Genomic DNA, 18,795 nt, shown 5'->3' on the forward strand with positions numbered 1-18,795 from the left:
AGGGAGAAGAAAGGAGAAGAGATGATGGTAGGATGGGAAAAAGCAGGGCGTGGACCCACAAAGCAACGTCTGTCCGATTTCTCAGTTTTGCAGTGTGCAGCGAGGCAGGGTGGATGTATGCGCACCTAAAGCGTGGTCCCCGCGTTTTCTCTCTTTTTCCTCTCCCAGTCCACCGTCGCTGACTTCGAGGATGACAGCCATCCCATTGTGTTTACGTAACTTCCTCGGCATCTCCCGGGTGGTGGGCGGAGGACATCCGACATCCGACACCTCAGCGACACGACCAGCTTGAAGCTGCAGCTGAAGATCTGGGATGTACGCATTCCCCAAGCCCAGTGCCGGCATCCCTCAGCCACCCCACAGTGCGGGCGAGGCCTATCGCGGTCTCTCCTTTTTATCTGTATGTTTTGTTATCGCGTTGGCTGACATCACCCTACAGGCCTGCGCGCCCGCATCGACCCGTCCCAGATCCCGAGCCCCGTCGACGCCATCGAGGCAGACAGGGACGAGTGGGAGAACCAGACATACGCCACTCTCTCGGGCAAGACGCCCCCGCTGTCCACAACGGACTATGTCGCGCTCGATCAAGGTCCGCCCCATCTCACGCGCTCTACCGCTTTCTCACTTTTCCCCTGACCGAGCACAGGCAACGCGAGCCCGCGCCACCTCCGCCTCACCACCACCCACATTCCCGCGTCTGCAGCGCTCGCGCGCGAGTGTGGCATACCGCTCGGCGGGATATTGCAGCCCTTTGCGGACGGCGATCCGCCCGAGGAGCCCGTCCCGCTCGTGGACTTTGGCGAAGCAGGCCCGCCACGGTGCCGGGGCTGCCGCGCGTACGTGAGCCCGTGGGCGCAGTGGACGGCCGGCGGGGCGCGCTGGCGGTGTATGCTGTGTGCGGAGGAGAACGAGGGTGCGTTCCCATCCCATTCCACCTTCATCCTCACCTCAATAGTCATCTTCATTTACGTACGCATATGCGCGCACAGTCCTCCCAGAGTACTTCTGCAACCTCGACGCGAACCTGCAGCGCCTCGACGCGCTGCAACGCCCCGAACTCTGCCGCGGCACCGTCGACTTCCGCGTCTCCTCCGCACCCGCATACCACACTCCGCCCGCGCTCGCACCCTTCACATCGGACCTCTCCACGCCTTTATACGTCCCCCCAACTCCACCGCGCACCACACCCCGCGCGCCAGGCCCGATACACATGATATTCGCGCTCGACACTACCGCGGACGCCGTGAATTCGGGTTTCCTCAGAGCGGCGTGCGACGCGCTCAGGGGCGCGCTTTATGGCGGTGTGAGAGAGGACGGGAGCGAGTTCGCGAGGTGTGTGCCGAGGGAGGCGAGGATCGGGGTGGTCAGTTTTGATAGGAGTGTGGCGTTTTGGGAGTTGAGCGTGAGTGTGGTTTTTGTATGTGTGAGAGGGCTGAATGGGACGGTGTAGGTTGGACTCTGGCTTTCCGGGACGGCGATTGTGATGTTGATGTGTGTCGGGCGGGGTATGGTGTAGCCGAACTTACGAGAAGCGCCGATGCGCGTCGTCGCGGACGTCGACGAGCCGTTTGTGCCTGTGCGCGAGGGGCTGTTCTGTGACCCCGACGAGTCAAAGTGCGTGCCAATCCTTACCTCGTTGTCCTGCGTTCGTGACCTATGAAAACAGGCACGTCCTCGACGCGCTCCTGCGCGACATCCCCGGGCGCCTCGCCAACGCCGCCGCACCGGCAAACCAGTCCGCACTGGGCGCCGCGATTCTCGGCGGGCTCGCTGCGCTCGTACGTCCCCCGTCTCTTCCTGTCTGTCTGACGCAACTCACCTCACCGCGGCTCGTCGGTACTCCCACACACAACCCGTTCGTCTTCGCGGTCTCCACATCTATTGATGACCCACGCAACCCATCCGGTCCTACATACAACATAACACAACAACCCACAGACCCCTACAGCAGGCCACATCCTCACATTCCTCACATCCCCACCGACACTCGGGCCGGGCGCAATGCCGCCCGCGTCCTCGCTCCTCGCCGCCGACGAGGAGGCGCGAGTGTATGGTACTGATAGGGAGAAGACGCTGTTCACGCCACGGAACGAGGCGTGGCGCGCGGTGGCGGAGGCGTGTAAGGCGGAGGGGGTGGGTGTTAGTGTGTGGGTGGGCGGGAGGGGGGTTGATTTGGGGAGTTTGGGTGAGTTTTTGATGCGGTGGGTTGATGTTTGAGTGAGGCGGGGGCTGATGTAGCGATTTATTTTACTTTTTTTTTTGATTACGTGTAGGCATCGTGCCGGGCTCGACGGGCGGGGATGTGCATCTGCACGCGCGGTTCGATCCCGCGCGGGACGGGCGTGTGCTGGAGGATCAGGTGCGCAGGGCGCTCGGGCGGACGACGGTGTATGATGGGGAGATGGTCGTGCGGTGCTCCAGGGGTGCGTCGATACGTCTGCCTCGTTCTCTCCTACCCCTACCTTCGACCCGCCAACTCCAATAACAAATCCAGTGCTGATGTTCAATTTCACGCGTCAGGCCTCAAGCCAACAGCGTACACATCGCTCTACGCCCCCTCGCCCTCCTCCACCTCCGCCCTCCCCGCGCTCTCGATCCCGTACATGCACGCAGACAGCACGCTCTCCTTCGGTCTCGCCCACACCGGCATCGGCGTCGGGGGATCGGGAGCGGCGCAGCTCGACCCGCGCGGGCTCGCGCACGTGCAGGCGGCGGTGCTGCACACGACGGCGGCGGGCGAACGGAGGGTGCGGGTGGTGAATGCGAGTGCGCAGGTGGCGGAGATGGCGGGGAATGTGTATATATGGGCGGATGTGGAGGGGGTTGTGTGTGTGCTTGCGAGGGAGTGTGAGTGGTTTTGTTTTGTTTTGTTTTGGGTTTGGGTTTGGGTTTTTCTTCGTTTCGTGCTCGTTCACCGTCACTTTCGCTTTGAACTTTTGAGTTGCGAGAAAGGTTTTGTGTAGCTGGTCGTGCTCGAGCTGATGCGCGGTCGATGATCTTTGTTTATGGTTGTGGGCAGGTGCGACGCAGCTGCAGACGCGACAGGTTGCGCATATCAAGGAGGACTTGTCGGATCGGTGTGCGTCGATATTGCTGGGGTATAGGCGCAATTGCGCCGCTGCGACGTCGCCTTCGCAGGTGCGCCTCTTTTCGCTTCGCCGCGACTGGAGATGACCATCACGCTCACGCGGGTTGCCTGGTAGCTCATCATCCCCGAGGCGTTCCGCGCTCTGCCCGTGTATACACTGGGCATCACGAAGAACAAGGCGTTCAAAGGTCCGCATCCTCCATCCTCCATCCCACCCACGCTTCTGACCTGTCATCTACCGCCTTGCGATCAGGCCGCACCGTCCCAGCGGACGTCCGCAACGCGCACGCGCATTTCTTGCGCGGCGCGAGCGTGCGCAGCACGATGCAGCATCTGTACCCGCGCGTTCTCGCGCTGCACGATCTCGACGACGTTATCGCGCTGCCCGACCCCGATCCCGCGCGTGGTGGCGCCGTCTCGGGCTGGCCGGCGCTTATGCGCGCCGGGCACGAGTGGATGGAGGCGGGCGGGGTGTATCTCGCTGGTGCGTCTGCGTTTTTCTGGGTGGAGTTTGGGGATGGGGGAAGGGAGCGTGTTGACATTGATTGTAGATAATGAGAAGACGATGATCTTTTGGATCGGGTCGAGTGTTTCTCCGCAGGTTATGCACGATTTGTTTGGGGTGGACGAGCCGATGGCTGTTGATCCGTTTTGGGTGCGTCCCACTTTCTCTTCTCAATGCCTCCCCTGTCCATATCGGTCATCACCGCTGACCTGTGTGCCTCGCTCGCTCTCTCGCTCACAGACAGAGCTCCCGGTCCTGCAAACCCGGCTGTCGGCGCAGGTGCGCAACATCCTCGCACACAGGGCGGAGCAACGCGGGTACACCCCGCGCATCGCGTTCGTGCGGCAGAACATCGACGGCGGCGAGATCGAGTTTGCGGATATGCTCGTCGAGGACCAGAATAATGGTGCGATGAGCTATATGGATTGTGCGTCTCCCCCTCTCTCTTCCTTTCCCTTTCTTCTCTTTGGGTATTGGTACGGGATGCTTAACGGAGTTTTGGGTGCAGATTTGTGTCTGGTGCATAAGCAGATTAGCACGGCTGTAAGTTTTGGTTCGCCTTATGTGGTTCGCGGTTGGCTGATTTCGAATGATTTGGATGCATTATGATAGCTTACCAACGGAGGCACGATTGGGGGCGGGGCGGGCATGCGTGCGCCGTGGTAGCACGATGACATGTGTGTATTGTGTGGCAGGAGGCAAACGCTTGCTGCATTGCTCGTGCGCTCAAAGAGCGTATGCTGTAGATTACCATTGTTGTTTTTATGAGTATTTCGCGCACCAGTATAGATTAATAAGTCGTCATCGCGAGTGTAAATAAAGATCATGTTGTGTAAGTCCGAGGTCATATCATACAGAACAAGCCTGTATCAAAGAGGCGGTATGGCGTTGACTACATGCCTGTGTGTTCAGGCTGAGAGGGTACTGTCGCGAATTCCAGAGTGTCAACCAGTTCCTCCCCATCCCGGGTTGAGTCGCCTCCAGCTACTTGGACAGCATCGTACTCTCGTATGCTGAGCATCATGAATGGACCGAGCATTGAAGAATATATGGAGTCGAAGATGAGGTAAATCGCATAAGAAAATATAAGGGCAAATGAACAGCCGCTCTAGGAAGTCGTTTAATTTCTTTCCAGAACCCTCAAAGTAGGAGTGAAAATGTGACGTACCGGAGGCTGCAAATTGAAGGCTGCCAGCGAAGTAATCCAAATAACGGCTCTAGATGATATCTCTCAGCATCGTGTTTCCCAGGTCGATGAAAAGACATGTCTAACACAAAGTAGTAAATCACGTTATCTTTTAGGATTACTCCTATTAAAGTGTTAATTGATGGCCTCCTCTTGATCGATTTATTGAATTTGTAAATTTCTCTTGATTCTTTGAGAAGAAGGAATAGCGACATTGCAAAGAGAACGGTTTCGTAGGCAGCAAGCAAAAAGAGTGAAGACATGCTCGGCCATCGTTGAAGGGGAGAGCCGAAGTATCCACATACGATAGCTCCGTATTCTTGTATCATTAGCACGTCTAAGGGGAGCAGTAGGTAGTTAGCTCGTGTGCATACGAAAGATTGTCCGACACGGGATATGTAACTTACTGCTCGGTGATCGGGGGAACATTAGATAGTATATCAAACCTATATACCCAACCTGCTCTAGGAAAAACAGGACGCTAAGGCAGATCAATGCACATCTAGATCCACCGTAGAGAGCGTATATTCTCATGCCCATCATTGCTAAGTGGAGATATTTGAACGTGTTTCTGAGTTCTTATGAAACTTGTTTGTACGTACCGTTCAAGACAAAATACGTTGCCGGATATGCGACAAGTTGGTCTATAAAGATAAAGGCTGAACCTTGAGCAGGCTTAGTGGCAAGCTTAAACCCATGCGTCGAGCTAAAATCTTACATCTAAAGAGGTGCAATTGAGCAGAGAATGGGAAAGGATACATCGCAAACGCATGTTGCTCACGCCTTATAACCGAACGTGTCATCAGGTCACAAATAAGTTGAGATAAAATAAACCCACTCACTGTGATTGATTCGGTTGTCACAGGGATTGCTGATCTTTGGTGTGAGTTTTACGCATTCCTGAAATTCGAATTCGAAAGTGCCCACATCTCCTGACACGATGGTAGAAGGAAAAGGTATTAACCTCCGCATGCTTAATCGAGCAACTTACTCACAGGCTGATAAATAGTCCTCCGAATCGCAGCTATATAGGACCCAAAATTATCAAGAGAGTGAAAAGACATAAAAGTGGACGTACAATGTCGCAAATTTAATAGTTCGATTGCAACCATTTCCGATTTTGGTGCCTTGCAACCAGCCTGCAATTTAATTGAGGCGGGAATGCAGTGGAGGTCTCGCGGATTTTAGAGTATTTTTAGCAACTATGGTTGAGATTTTATTACGTCTAAGCTGCAAGCGGTTGCAACGCTCCTCAAAGTGGATTGCAATCGCCCGTGTCAGTTGCAATGTGCTCCCAATCATATAAAATACTATTAAATCATTCTGACTGAACAGTAATTGTAGTTGATTGCGACCGGCTGCAGCCGGAAAATGAACTTTGCGACAAATTCCATATGACATCTTGACAACAATTGATTCTTTCTTGTCCTATATATGTAAGACCATATGAACAGCTGTATTCCATTAAAAATTGTGATCGCATTGCATGCTAACCCAAACAAGTCTTTTCTATGAAGGGTAAAAATATGTTAGATCCTTTCGTGTAGATTGCAATGAGCGTCGCCGACCTCACGATCCATATCAAGCACTATCGTGGTTATGGCAGACGCGGCTCCATATAAATCTCAAGTTTGAATGACAATATTGCTGCTTACACCAAGTATGCAAATTAAGGGCAGCCATTGCTACTATAAAACAGCATAGATTCTAAGTCAAATGTCCTGAGGTCTCAAATGTCCAAAAAATCACGACCCACCATTTGTATATCTCTCCGTTTGCAAGGATATATATCCGCAATAAAAGGATGAGGACATGGCTAGCCGACACTGCGAAATTTGGAACTTACACCTTCGAGGACACATTTCTGGGCTCTATATATATTCAACGTGCTCATGCGTGTACATCAGATGTTTATCCAGGGCATAGCATCCATGTGACAGAAGCATCATTCTCTCGGAGCCACTAGTAGTAATGTAAAATACTGATTAGATTCCAGGGCATTCGGTCATTTTTAAACCTGTGAATTGTGATGATAAACCAGTGGTGGTGATGTAACTGTGTGCTCGGTACATACTACCGTATTGCTGTATATCCATCCCTTTTCATCTTCATTGCTGCGCAGGCTTGATGGGCGCAAAGATCAGCTGCTTTCACTGGTTTGCGAGCTTTCGCCAGACTTGGAGTGAACATTTGTGGGCCGATTTTTGCGTGGTGCATGGGCATAACACCAACATGGCTGTGAGCTTTTGTTCGGAATACTAGGTGCGCAGTTGGCTGATTTTGGAGGATTGGACACATTGTAATAGCTTATCAACTGGGGCTCAATTGGGGGCGGGGCTATCCGTGCGCCGTAGTAGCAAGACTGTCAAGCGAAGCGAGCCGGGCGGGGAGAGCAAAACTACGCATTTTTATACGTACTGTAGATCGTCTGTGACACTTCTTTTGTTATCATATACTACGCTGCGCATATGGTGTTTATGATGTCACCTGGTGTCGATGCCAACCACTCTTTCAAATCTGGTTCGGGACCCTACCCGCGTTCCTTCGGGCCATGTAAGTAACAGTGCTCTGATGTAGACAAGAGACATTGCGGTCATTAGCAGCATTATAGCTAACATGAAATCCTACAAAGAAGCTAAAGATGCTGTATAAATAGGTGCTCATAACGCCAAATCTCGTATCGGCTGGTTAGCATAGTCCGTTGCGTGTTCAGGCTGAGAGCGTATCGTTGCCAACTCCAAGCTTTCGGCTAGTCCCTCTCCGTTGCTTGACTCGCTTCCAACGATTTTCCTAGCATCGTATTCCCTGATGCTGAGTATCATAAATGGGCCAAGCGTCGAAAAATACAGCGAGTAAAAGATAATCACGATGACACCAGAATACACGACGTTAAACGCGTAGCTTGACTGGGAGTTGAATCAGCCTTTTTAAGCTCTAGAAACAAGGGGGGTTAGCACGTACCAAATGAAATATTGCGGGTATTGATACTGAAGTCAATGCTAAAAAGGCACTACTAAGTACAACTGGTCAATGGGGTTCATTATGGCACATCAAGTTGCGAGTCATGGCGTACACAAAAAAGTAGAGGACATTGTCTTTCAAGACCACATCTGTGATACTGTCGATTAACATTGATTCTTTGTTGACTCGGTGAGCTTCTCGAAAGTGTTTGGCCAGAGAAACAAGCGACATGACAAATAGGACGGCTTCATAGGCAAGAAGGACAATGGTTGAGGATAAGTTAAACCATATTTGAAGCTGGGAGGCCGTTTGCGAGCAAACAGCGCCTTCCTCCGTTTGAGTCACCTATAGTGTTGATGCAATGGATCAATGAGAAAACTGGCTGTACAAGTAAGGTGATCGAGGCTTACTCACTTTGTGTTTTCGGAATACGAGCAAGTAAGAGAAGAGTATGTTTGCAACCTGAACCACGGAGAAGAGAGTGCCAACTTAGATCAACACGCGTCTAGGTCCCCCGTAGAGAGCCCATATTCTCACTCCCATCATTGATAAGGGGCCTCGATTGAGTGTGGGCGCCCTAAATAATACTGTCATAAATACCGTTCAGAACGAAACAAACTACCGGAAAATGACAAGTTGAACCGTCACGGTGAGCGCCGCGCCTAAAAAATCTCAACACGATTTCCATGTCGCTAGAGAGTAAGCTCAAATCGTACACCTTGAGAGGTGTAAGTGAGCTGTGGAGAAGACTACATATTGCGGATATAGCTCACGCCTACGAAGGAATACACCATCAATCAAGCTGTACCAATGGATAGTTAGAATTGACTTACTGTAGTCGATTCCGCTGTCTTAGGGACCAATAAGCTAAGTTGTGGGATGCATTCGCTCATAAGAAGCTCAAGGGCTCACATTCCCTGTTTCGCCCATACAAAAATTGGTGATACTTAATCTCTTGGATATTGACTAGGACTATATGACATACTCACATGATCATCAATAACCCTCCGAATCGCAGCTATGCAGCATCAAGTGTACGTATACACTCAAGGTAACCAATAATGTACGCTTGCATATGAGGCCTTGAGACCTTTTTGTCCTGTGTAGCAACGTTAGTGATTGTGATCTGGTAAGTGCAGTAATTTATATCAGTTGCACCCAGACAAGCCTGACCTGTGAAGCTTGAAGGATAGAATTGTGGCTGAGTCTGTGCCACAAACATCGTAGAGTGTCTCAGACCTCACGATATATATCAAGCACTAGCATGGTCATAGAAGGCAACACTACGTCAGTCCCAGATGTAGAGGGCAGTCATACGGTGGCGGCATATTCCATGAATACAAATTTAAGAACGCAATTGCCACTATGAATGGATTTAGACAATAGTAACCCACATTTGTTTCCGCCTAAGGAAATACTACGACGCGCAATTTATATGTCTTTGAGTCTGCATATATACTGATGCTAACGTTTCGTAGGAGGGAGAGGACCTAACCAACAATGACCATGAAGCTAGATGAAGTCACAGAGGTGCCGTTGGTGGCGCGGGAACCTGTTTGTAGTCCAAGCCCTGAATCAAGAGGATCAGATGATCTCGATCATGATCCTTGGAGTACAGCATACATGTGGTGCGAGACTGCTCACACTCTCACCACTAGTACTACTATTGATGTATCTTAAAGAGTCCGGTGCCACACTCTTTGATCATATGGTAAGGAGAGAATAATACCATGCGTACTTTGACGTTTAAGACATAGTTTCTCATCAAGACAGCGAAGTCGATCGGAGGTTGCGGGTCTCGTGCCACTAGGCTCGAAATTCTGTCAGATGGGAGGTCAGGAATATCAATATATCAAGTACTGTAGGTTGTTGTCGTCTGCTGTTTGGTCGCGCGTTGTTTGGCAACCTTCTGTCTCCAAATACAAAGGCCGTCCTCCCGCAAGTAAAGTTGCGACGGAACCAAAGTTAATGCATATGGTGGCTGTATTCATTCCATCGTGACACCGTGATGGAAATCAGTGCTTGATGTGTGAAGATATCGCTTGTCGAAGACACGATACGCGAGTATAGCAGAATCCTATGATAGCGCGTACTCACCGGGCTTAGTGGTTGAAGACTTGAGTAAAGCTTGTAGAGCTTGGTTGCGAGTGACGATGGTAGTCGTTTGAGTAGAAGAGACTAAGGAATGTATTCATGGTAGCGACTCGTATATATAGTATACATGGAGCGTGTGAATCTACTACCGTATTTGTCAAGGGGTGGGCAAAACTCTAATAGCTGAATAAGGGTAGGGGGGAGGGGGGGTTCGAGCCCGGGCCGCTGAAACTTTTGACCATCCAAAACTTGCACCAGAACTAGGCGCAAGCGCCCCTAATTATTACTCCCGAACCCTATCTTAGGGTCCCTATGAAGCAGGGGATGTAACTACGCTATCTACTCGTCGTCGTAAAAGTTCTCGAGGCTCCGTTCGCCGTCCTCATCCCTATACACCTACTCTTTGACGCACTAGAAGACCTTTAAGTGATGACCAAGAAGAAGAAGGCAGGAGTACGCACCATTTCTTTGTCCATGTCACCAGATCCTAATCAATGACCTTGTGAAGGCTGACGACGGCGTGAAGTACAACGCCGACTCTGTCCTCTACTGCGACAAGTGTCGGACTGATGTTCGAGTGGGATCGGGAGGTGCTTCGAGTCTAGAATCGCACAAGGGGAATGCTAAGTGCCGGAAGAACTTGAGGGAGCGCGAAGCAGAGAAGAGAAATGGAAGAAAACGCACCTTGTTCGAGATGGGCTTGTCGAACCAGCTCCAGCCTCCTCCAGCCCCAGCAGCCTCCTCTAGCCCTTCCCTAGGCGCAGCTGGCACCTCAATAATGGGCATGCACCCAGATCCTCAACCTTCAACGTCGTCAACTGCACCCTCTTCAACAGGCATGCAGGCGCCTGCCCAGCCCTCGACCATGCCCTCGACAACCTTGACTGGGCTGTCGACGTCAGCAACGTCGATTGGATCATCACCGACAAGCTCGCAGCCGCATGTCCAGCTCTCGGCACCACCTGTTGCAGCTAGCGTGCCGCCCACGTCTGTAGACAAAATGGGTGCCGCAGCTACAGAACTAATCGAGGAGCTGCGGCAGGCAGCTGCTCGTCTGCCAAGCTCGGTACCTGAAGGCAAGAAGAGCGATGAAATTGCGCTATTCAGCGGCGCGGAACGGATGTACCTCAAGACGAAGCCGGAAGACATGTGGGATATCGTTGAGGAGCCGCTCAACTCCCTTCTCGGACGCGATCGCAACATCCGGGACGTTGTCAGACGAGGGAGGTGGGGAGTGGATGGGCTAGTCTCATTCTTCGAGTTTTTGATGGCCGAGAAGCGGGTTGAGGTTGAGTTGATGCATGAGAAGATGAAAAGGTTGATTTCCATGATAGACGAACTGTGAGTATACGACCACTGAGCAATTGAGTTAACACTCACCATTTCATAGCTCTGCTATTCCAACTCCGGGTGCAAGCATGCCTTCAGACGTTCAACTGCTCGACGTGATCGATGTCGACACAAGCACGTGCTCTGACGCTCGAGCCTTTGACGTGATCGACGTCGACGCGACCGAGCCCAATGCTCAAACGTCCAACGCTATCAACGTTGGCGTAATAAATTGTATGAGCATCACGCAGTCGGCGAGGGAGGCGCAACAATCGGCAACATACCCCTGTGAGGGCTATACCCTACCCATCCCCGAGGGCAAGCAGGCGTCGACGATCTACGCGTTCGCGATGCACGCGAATTTCGTGCTGCCTTGGGCCGTGCATTTGCTGGGTAATCGCATCTGGCTGACGGCTGTTGGATGCCAAGAGGTGGGAGAGAAGGGAGGGACGTGTGGGGCGTGTAGGGCACTTCGTCGTGATCGATACCTGATGAGGATGCGGGAGAGGATGGTGAATGGAGTGCACAAGAATACACCTCACCAGTATCAACCTGTTGAGGGCCTACTCGACATCATCGCTGAAAAGTCAGAGATCATACGCATCCTACGAAACAACAAGGCCAACTTGACGAGGAAGCTGGCAACAAAGGCAACAGCGACTGACGACCTGAAGAAGCTGGTGATGGCGGCTGCGCATAGCGGGGTGGATCGTGTCGATGCGTTAATGCGTGTCGGGCTCAAGAATGGAATGTCAGCACGGGCGATGCTCGGACTGGTGGGCAAGGCAGCGACGAACCTCTATAAGCCGAAAGGTTTTACAGCTGAGGAGCTGGCACGCAGCGTCCTCCTCCTGAAGGTTGCAGGACCGCGTGCAGTGGAGATCCTCCAGCGTTCGACTGGTGCACCATCCTTGTCCACCACTCGCCGTGTTGCTCTCTCTTGTCCTTTCCAGGTGTCCGCGGGAGTTCCGACAAAGGAAGAAATCTGCGAGAACGTCAGCAACACCCTCGGACATGGGAAACGATGGGCTCTCACCGAGGAACTGAAGGGCTCTGCACCGGATCCCTTCGCTGATGTCAGCGGATATGTTCTTATGTTTGACGAGATCAAGACGGAGGGGAGGTTGCGGTGGGATGACCGGACAAACAAAATTGTCGGGGTGGCAAGAGAAGATGCTGCGAAGGTTAGCTTGGAATTCAGTGCAATGGAGGAGTTAGACAGGATCTGCGACGCCGTGATCAAGGGTGATGTACGCTTAGCCACAGAGGTACGTTCCCATGAACGCGGGCGCCTCGTGTCAGGACTCACATTCATTTCTTATTGGTTAGGCAACCGTGGCAGCAATCGGTCTTCTCACCGGTAATTCACGCACCTATGGTGCCTACCCTGTTATGGTCTCCGGAACGTGCAAGACAGAACCTGCTGAGCCGCACGCCAAATTAATTCAGACGGTGATTGATGCTTGCCACTCGGCCACGGAACCTACTCCTGGTCGACTGTATTGCCTCGCATCTGATGGGGAGGCAAGGCGAGGTGCGGCACTGGCGAAGCTAACCCAGAAACGCCCCTTATCCCCATCGTCGCGTATCCATAAATACCTCGAAACTCTCCGACTGCTTGATCTTCTGATTGGGGATGACGACGTCACCTGCGACAAAGATTACAAGCATATATTCAAGCGTCTTCGTAATCTCCTTTTACGTGCCATGGGGATCATGGTTTTCGGGACTCACATCACAACAGAGGTTCTGGGCTGGCATCTCAGGTCCGAGGGGGTGTCTCCAAATAAAGTGAAGAACCTACTCAACCCGAATGACAAGCAGGATGTAGTTCTCGCGTATAACCTCCTTAAGGCCATTTGGGAGCTTCCAGAGGCTCGGGAAGGTGCTCACCCTGCATTCGCGGCAACACGGAGGCATATTCGTGTGCTTGGCAGGCTCTTCTACCACTTGGTTTCCCCTTACCTTGCGATCGATTTCTCCTTACGTGATCAGCTGTACCACCTCAGCGCAGCCGCACACCTCCTTACATGTCTATACTTGCATCCTTCTGGTGGTAACAAGTTCTGCCCTCGCGTTCTATATGCCGACATCCAAATCATGATCAAGAACGTCTATTTTTGCATCGCCAAAGCAAAGTGTGACCGTTTGTCCGGAAATTTCTACATAATTCACCTCGGCACCGATCGCCTGGAGACTTCGTTCGGCCTCTGCCGCTCCATGATCGGGAATGACAGCAACGTTGATCTTGTGCAGTTCGGCCATCGCGTCGCCAACATCATGGAGGCCAATCACATCTATAGAGCATACCCTGATTGGGATCATACCCCCCGCCGTCTCACGCTGCCACCCTTACAGGACAAAACCGAGCTATCTGCCAAGGCTGACCATGTCAATCCTGCCTCCTGGCGGGGTGACGTTAATGTCGGTAACGTCTCACTCGCAACTCCATGGAACGAAGGGCGCTCCTATGTTGAGAAGGAGTATGCAGACTTTGACTATGTCGCCTGCTTGTCCCAGCTAGAGGCTTCCGACTGCAGGGCCAATCTGTTGTTCCCGCATGGCCGGACTGTGGGAGAAGTGGACCCTGAGGAGAATGAAGATGTTGAAACAGATGGTGATATTCTCGCAGCCCCTATCCGAAGGAGCGATGACGAAGAAGCCGAGGACCTGGACATTGAAGATCAGCTTGCAACTGAGGAAGGTGAACGCAACGCTGACGAGAAGGGGTTCAAGCCTTATGTCGAGATTGCTGGTAAACGTATCTATAAGGCTCGTGCCCTGCGCGAGTACTTCCGTTACATGCATACTGCCGGATCAACAGACCGACTGAAACGGGTGGAAGGCCTCACTCGCTTCTCCATGGCACCAGATAACGAGCCGGACCTACTCATTTCTTCCTCACTATTTGGCGACGCTCGACTCTGTGTCAACGACCCCATCATTGCACTGGTCAAGTGCGACTCCAGGATCTTTGCCGCTGTCGCACAGATCAGTTCAATCAACGTCAATTCTCGGCCGGTCACAGACATACCCGTGGGAGCGCTACCCGAAGACACTGTGTATGTTACATCTCAGATCTTGGATCTCCGAGAACGCGGGGATCTCGATGAGGCAGGAGAGTGGGAATGGACCGGAACCCTGGGTGCGGTCTTGCCCAAGGTGCCTGGTCGTCTCATTCAAGCCATCAATCCAACGGTCTCAACCAGAACCGTTGGTAAGCCCACCTACCTGTTTCACTCAGTTGACCTCCAGGGCCTCGCAGTCAGCCTGCAAGGGCAACTCAGCGACGTCAAGCGCGGTGTTGCAGTGCTTCCACCCGTTGCAACAACAGACCTGTTCCCATACCGAGCAGCAGGTGCGCTTTTTTTGACGATTTTATTTCGTACATGGCAATAGGCTCACGCACTTGTAGGTCGCGCAGCATTTGCCTGCGATGTCAGCGCTCGCGACGTCGCTGATCCCAACGACGGCGACCTCGAGGTTTGCCCAAGGTGCCACCCCCCCTTCGAGTGGAGTCGTTCAAACGGCCCACGCGTACTCGAGCATGTCGCTGCTCACCTCTTGTTCGACTCTACGGTGGACCCAACCATCGAGTGCTGCGGTTGGTGCTCGCAGCCTGTGACAGCGTTGGGCTGCCTCGTCTACCTACGCAGAGGAAAAGGAGCCAAAGCGAGCATCCAAGTCGACTACGATCGCTCCCGATGCCCAAACATGGTCACCTTTGCGTATCAGCCGGCGTCGAGAATTTCAGATGGCAAGTCCTCTCCCTGTACAAATGTCCCTATTTATTGCCCTATCTGCTCTTCCACAAGCCCAGCCGTTTGGCGTTATGCCATGGTGGCTCATCTGCGCACCAAACACGCTGAGTCCGCCCTCACACCTTCCCTTATCGTCCGATATGAGGTCTCTGCTACGGAGGGAGACCTCATGCAAGCTGTTTGGCGAGGTCGCTACAAGCAACCGGCGCCCGCCAAAGGACGCAAGACCCAACAGTCGTGTCTCCTCGTGTCAGAGGCCCATCGCACGTCAAACCTCGAAACGAGCGTCTGCCCGGACGTCTCGCAGCCCACCAACGGCGAGAACGAAGACGACGGTGTCTCATCTGCCGCTGTCGAGCCTGAGGACGTCGACAACAACTCGCCTTTGGGTGTCGAGCACAATGGCGATGACCATTCATCAGACGGCCACTTATCCGGCACCGAAGAGGCTCCTCGTAAGTCTTTTCGGCTCTCGTACTTGCATGTTTACTACTAATATGCTTTATAGAAGATTTTTCTCTTGTTTTCGACGGCCCCACGTTTGTTGACGACGATACACTCACACGAAGGGGCCGTAAGCGTCGCAAGGTCAACCTTCTCGCGCTTTTCGGTGCCTGCGAATGCGGCGAGCCCGTCACGACTGAGCAGATTCAGGACGGCGTGGCCGTTGAGTGCGCAGCGGAGGGATGTGAGACAATCTGGGCAAGTACAATTTCTATTACCACATCGAGTTTCATAATGCTAACATTGTATTATAGTATCATTTATCGTGCACTAACCTGAAGAGTATACCCGATAAATGGATATGTCCGTCGCATGAGAGGCCAGCGAAGAGAACGCGTCGTAGGTAGTTCAACGTCTATTGTGTAGCTTGGTAGCAAGAGACAGGGGTTATATTACCCAATGCAATCTAGATAAGATTAGATTGAAGTCAGATTATCCTTTTTAGGAAGGAGGGGGGAGGGGGGGGACTTCGATCCTCTGTCCCCGAAAAAATCGACTCTTATTTGCATTTTCTAAGAGTGAACCCCCCTTGGTATTCGTAACGAGCCAGCCCTAAACCACGCATAGCATGGACGTCTAGCTACAAGTCCACATGGCCTGGTGCGACAGCAGCGGGTCATGACGAGTCATGAGTACGTAAGAGGCGCTTAAGTGTATACACACGTTGAGCGCCGATATAGAACGGAATGGCGGTGTTTACTTGTAGACCTCATAGAGGAACATCACCTAAGTGATGGAGACTCCCTGGTATACACCAATAGAAGTCGTAAAAGGGTGAAGTACCACTCGTACTTTCAACATCGCTGATGCACGTTGGCCTTCGTACAGCACTCGTACAGCTGAAGGGTTTTGGACATTGTACACCGTGTGAAACTGTCTTGATTAGATATCTGTGCTCCGATCCAATCGGTGGCAGCAGAACCGCGTCGGATTTGGATAGGGGCTATGAACACTTCAAAGCTTCAAGTTGAACGTCAACGCGAACGTTTCAACGCCTCCATCTGCCCGCTAAAGTGCTAAACACCCGTATAATGGAAGATAACTTCCTCACGTGTATCATACCCTCTATGTAATGCGCGGTAGCTACGGAACATGAACACGCGGGTAGGGACGTCGTTCTCCGAGGATTATCAACGTACTGACCATGCAGCGGCTCTCAATGCATGCGATGGATAGAGGCCTGCCAGACGGCGCTGGCTTTCCAAACACTGGCCAAGGCTTCGGCAGGTGCGTTTCCAACCGGTCATTACAAACCCGTCTGAACTTTAGCCTCGTCAGCGTGTTGGTCTCAAATGCAATGACGGATACTCTACGCTTATAAGCCAGTTCGGGAGCTTCCTCCATCCTCGTCTCTCTTGTTTGCAATCTCCTCCCTCTAGCCGCGACAATTCTTCACGTACACTGTCTTTACAAGTCTTCGCTCTTTACTAGCTTCGTCATGACATCCACCACTCTTCCCCTCGTCCGCTCCGCCCTCTCGCGAATCAATCAACTGCTTCGGATGGCTTGCTCCTGGGTATTTCGATTACCGTCGACACGCAAAGCCAAAGGTAAATCTCCCTCGTCACGCAGCTCGCGCATGCTTTTCTCGCTTACATACTAACACAAGACATAGGGGCTTACGACACCGCATCCTCTCCTTTCCCCGACTCCGTCTACGATCAAGCGGAACAAGGGAATTCTCCATACCAGGTCACTTGGGGCTTCGAGCACCATCGGCGCTTATTGGTGAAAGTGAGCAACGTCAATCTTCCACTTCTGGCTTTCGCTAACAATTCCCAGGCTCGTAAACATGCTGAAAGTTCGCCATTCGTTTCCTGTCTACAGGCCTCTTCGTCTAGTCCCGTATCGCCCTCAGACGCACCCATACCCTCTGACGATTGCTTCACCTCGACGCCAATCCGTCCTGCTCATCGACAGAGACGCTTCGCTGCCAACGGGGCATCTCCTCTCCTGGACAGTCTTCCCCCCTTTGGTCTAGGAACCCGCAGACTTCGTAATCTTCATCTGGAACGCGTCAAAGCTATAAATCCTGGTCCCGACTTTTCGCCCATGCCAAAACGTCGTAGCTGGAGCTCCGACATGTCGCCTTCGTCCTCGGTCTCTTCTTTATTCGACGACTCGGACGGGGACAGCGTGGCTACGCTTGATACCGAGGCTGAGGAGGAGTGTTGTATAGACGATGAAGTCAAATGTATGTCGCGTGTCCCTGAACTTGACAATGCAGGCGATGCTGATCACAGTCGTCACCTCAATATCAGCTACATCACCAACAGAATCTGCTGCTTCAGATGTAGTTGAGACTGTGGCTCCTACTGTCGGCACTGGCATCGCCGAAGCTCGGAAGGCTGCAAGTCAAAGTGAGTCTACTCACATTGATGAAAGGTGAAGCCACATGGTAATCCCACTTCTCTAGCGTCATTGGTGCCTTCAATATTCACGTCATGTGGCTTATCCGCCCTTGCCATACCGGAGGCTATGTTTTTAATCAAGCCCGAGAGCGTCTTTCAGGCTTTCGGGTGCTCGTCAATGCATGTCAACATCCATGTGAACCTTTTCTTCGCGGCTTCTTCCGACTCAGAGACAAATTCAGAGCCAGAACCCGCTGAGGAGAACAGCCCCAGTCCAGTTGACGACTGGGTCAGAGTTGTCCTCACCTCCCCGCCACCGCCTCAGCCTCCCAGCCCCCAGCAGCAGCAGCTCGATTCCGAGCTCGACGAGATCGAGGCGATGCTCAATGAGCTGGGTGCCCAGGTCAAGGACTGGAACGCCGAGATGCGGGAGGTGCTTAGCAAGGGAAAGCATATGCTGTTCGAGCTTTGACGGGATCAGATTACCACCTTCGTTTTTGTAGTAGGCACGGTAGTTGTCGTGGTTGGCGCTGCTGTAACCTGCTGCTGTCCCTTGTAATTGGGACCAGCGCGCCACTCTTTTTCTTCAGTTTGACTGGTTTCTGTTGGTTCTTAATCGTGGCTAGTCCTGTATCATACATAGGATCAGCCATATACCGCTCTTGTATACAATGGTATCTTCTGGATTCTATGTTAGTCTTGTTTACAGTGGTGGTTAATCTTCCCTTTCTCTAACAATGAAAATCCACGTTGCCTCCTAGTTCTGTATTTTATCCTACGTATCCGCTCGTAATAACTGTTGCGTCTGTTCTACGCCACATCGCTGCCTTGCTCTACTCGTTGGCCGCCATTAGCGATGGGAAATAAGTTCGGTGGCAGTGCTGATGCCTATGTTTCAGACTCCGAAATGCTCCGATGCTCTGACGCTCTGACAAACTGTTATAGGCTTCTCGTCTAGAACACCGCTGACATGAAGCTGGCAGGAAGAATGTTCGCACCGACAATAAGAACTTTCG

At 52.3% G+C, this 18,795-nt stretch overlaps 4 protein-coding genes across 4 annotated transcripts; 3 read left to right on the forward strand and 1 right to left on the reverse strand.

Moving 5' to 3' along the window:
* The first annotated feature begins 35 nt into the window (after positions 1–35).
* CONPUDRAFT_108653 (uncharacterized protein) lies at positions 36–4,396 on the forward strand. The gene is made up of 16 exons (XM_007773479.1): positions 36–383; positions 440–589; positions 647–913; positions 990–1,402; positions 1,517–1,614; positions 1,667–1,778; positions 1,939–2,185; positions 2,274–2,423; positions 2,521–2,847; positions 3,020–3,138; positions 3,204–3,276; positions 3,342–3,572; positions 3,640–3,743; positions 3,834–4,020; positions 4,102–4,136; positions 4,206–4,396. Exons 1-16 carry the CDS (start codon positions 314–316, stop codon positions 4,257–4,259), a joined length of 2,637 nt encoding a protein of 878 aa, XP_007771669.1. The 5' UTR covers positions 36–313; the 3' UTR covers positions 4,260–4,396.
* A 3,043-nt stretch (positions 4,397–7,439) lies between these two features.
* On the reverse strand, positions 7,440–8,962 carry CONPUDRAFT_75297 (uncharacterized protein; the record flags this gene model as incomplete). Its single annotated transcript, XM_007772993.1, has 7 exons — positions 7,440–7,685; positions 7,741–7,792; positions 7,853–8,085; positions 8,155–8,202; positions 8,574–8,607; positions 8,730–8,758; positions 8,831–8,962. The coding sequence occupies 7 exons, from the start codon at positions 8,960–8,962 to the stop codon at positions 7,440–7,442; spliced, it is 774 nt and encodes a 257-aa protein (XP_007771183.1).
* Positions 8,963–11,672: 2,710 nt separating this feature from the next.
* CONPUDRAFT_60510 (uncharacterized protein) lies at positions 11,673–13,617 on the forward strand (the record flags this gene model as incomplete). Its single annotated transcript, XM_007772915.1, has 2 exons — positions 11,673–12,431; positions 12,493–13,617. Coding segments are annotated over 2 exons (1,884 nt in total), but the record flags the coding sequence as incomplete, so codon positions are not given.
* A 2,955-nt stretch (positions 13,618–16,572) lies between these two features.
* CONPUDRAFT_145814 (uncharacterized protein) lies at positions 16,573–18,566 on the forward strand (the record flags this gene model as incomplete). The annotated part of the gene is made up of 6 exons (XM_007773480.1): positions 16,573–16,655; positions 16,860–16,978; positions 17,044–17,162; positions 17,211–17,622; positions 17,690–17,788; positions 17,845–18,566. 6 exons carry the CDS (start codon positions 16,573–16,575, stop codon positions 18,249–18,251), a joined length of 1,239 nt encoding a protein of 412 aa, XP_007771670.1. The 3' UTR covers positions 18,252–18,566.
* Positions 18,567–18,795: the final 229 nt, after the last annotated feature.

This window comes from Coniophora puteana (genome assembly GCF_000271625.1).
Source record: "Coniophora puteana RWD-64-598 SS2 unplaced genomic scaffold CONPUscaffold_10, whole genome shotgun sequence".
NCBI classification, from domain to species: Eukaryota; Fungi; Basidiomycota; class Agaricomycetes; order Boletales; family Coniophoraceae; genus Coniophora; species Coniophora puteana.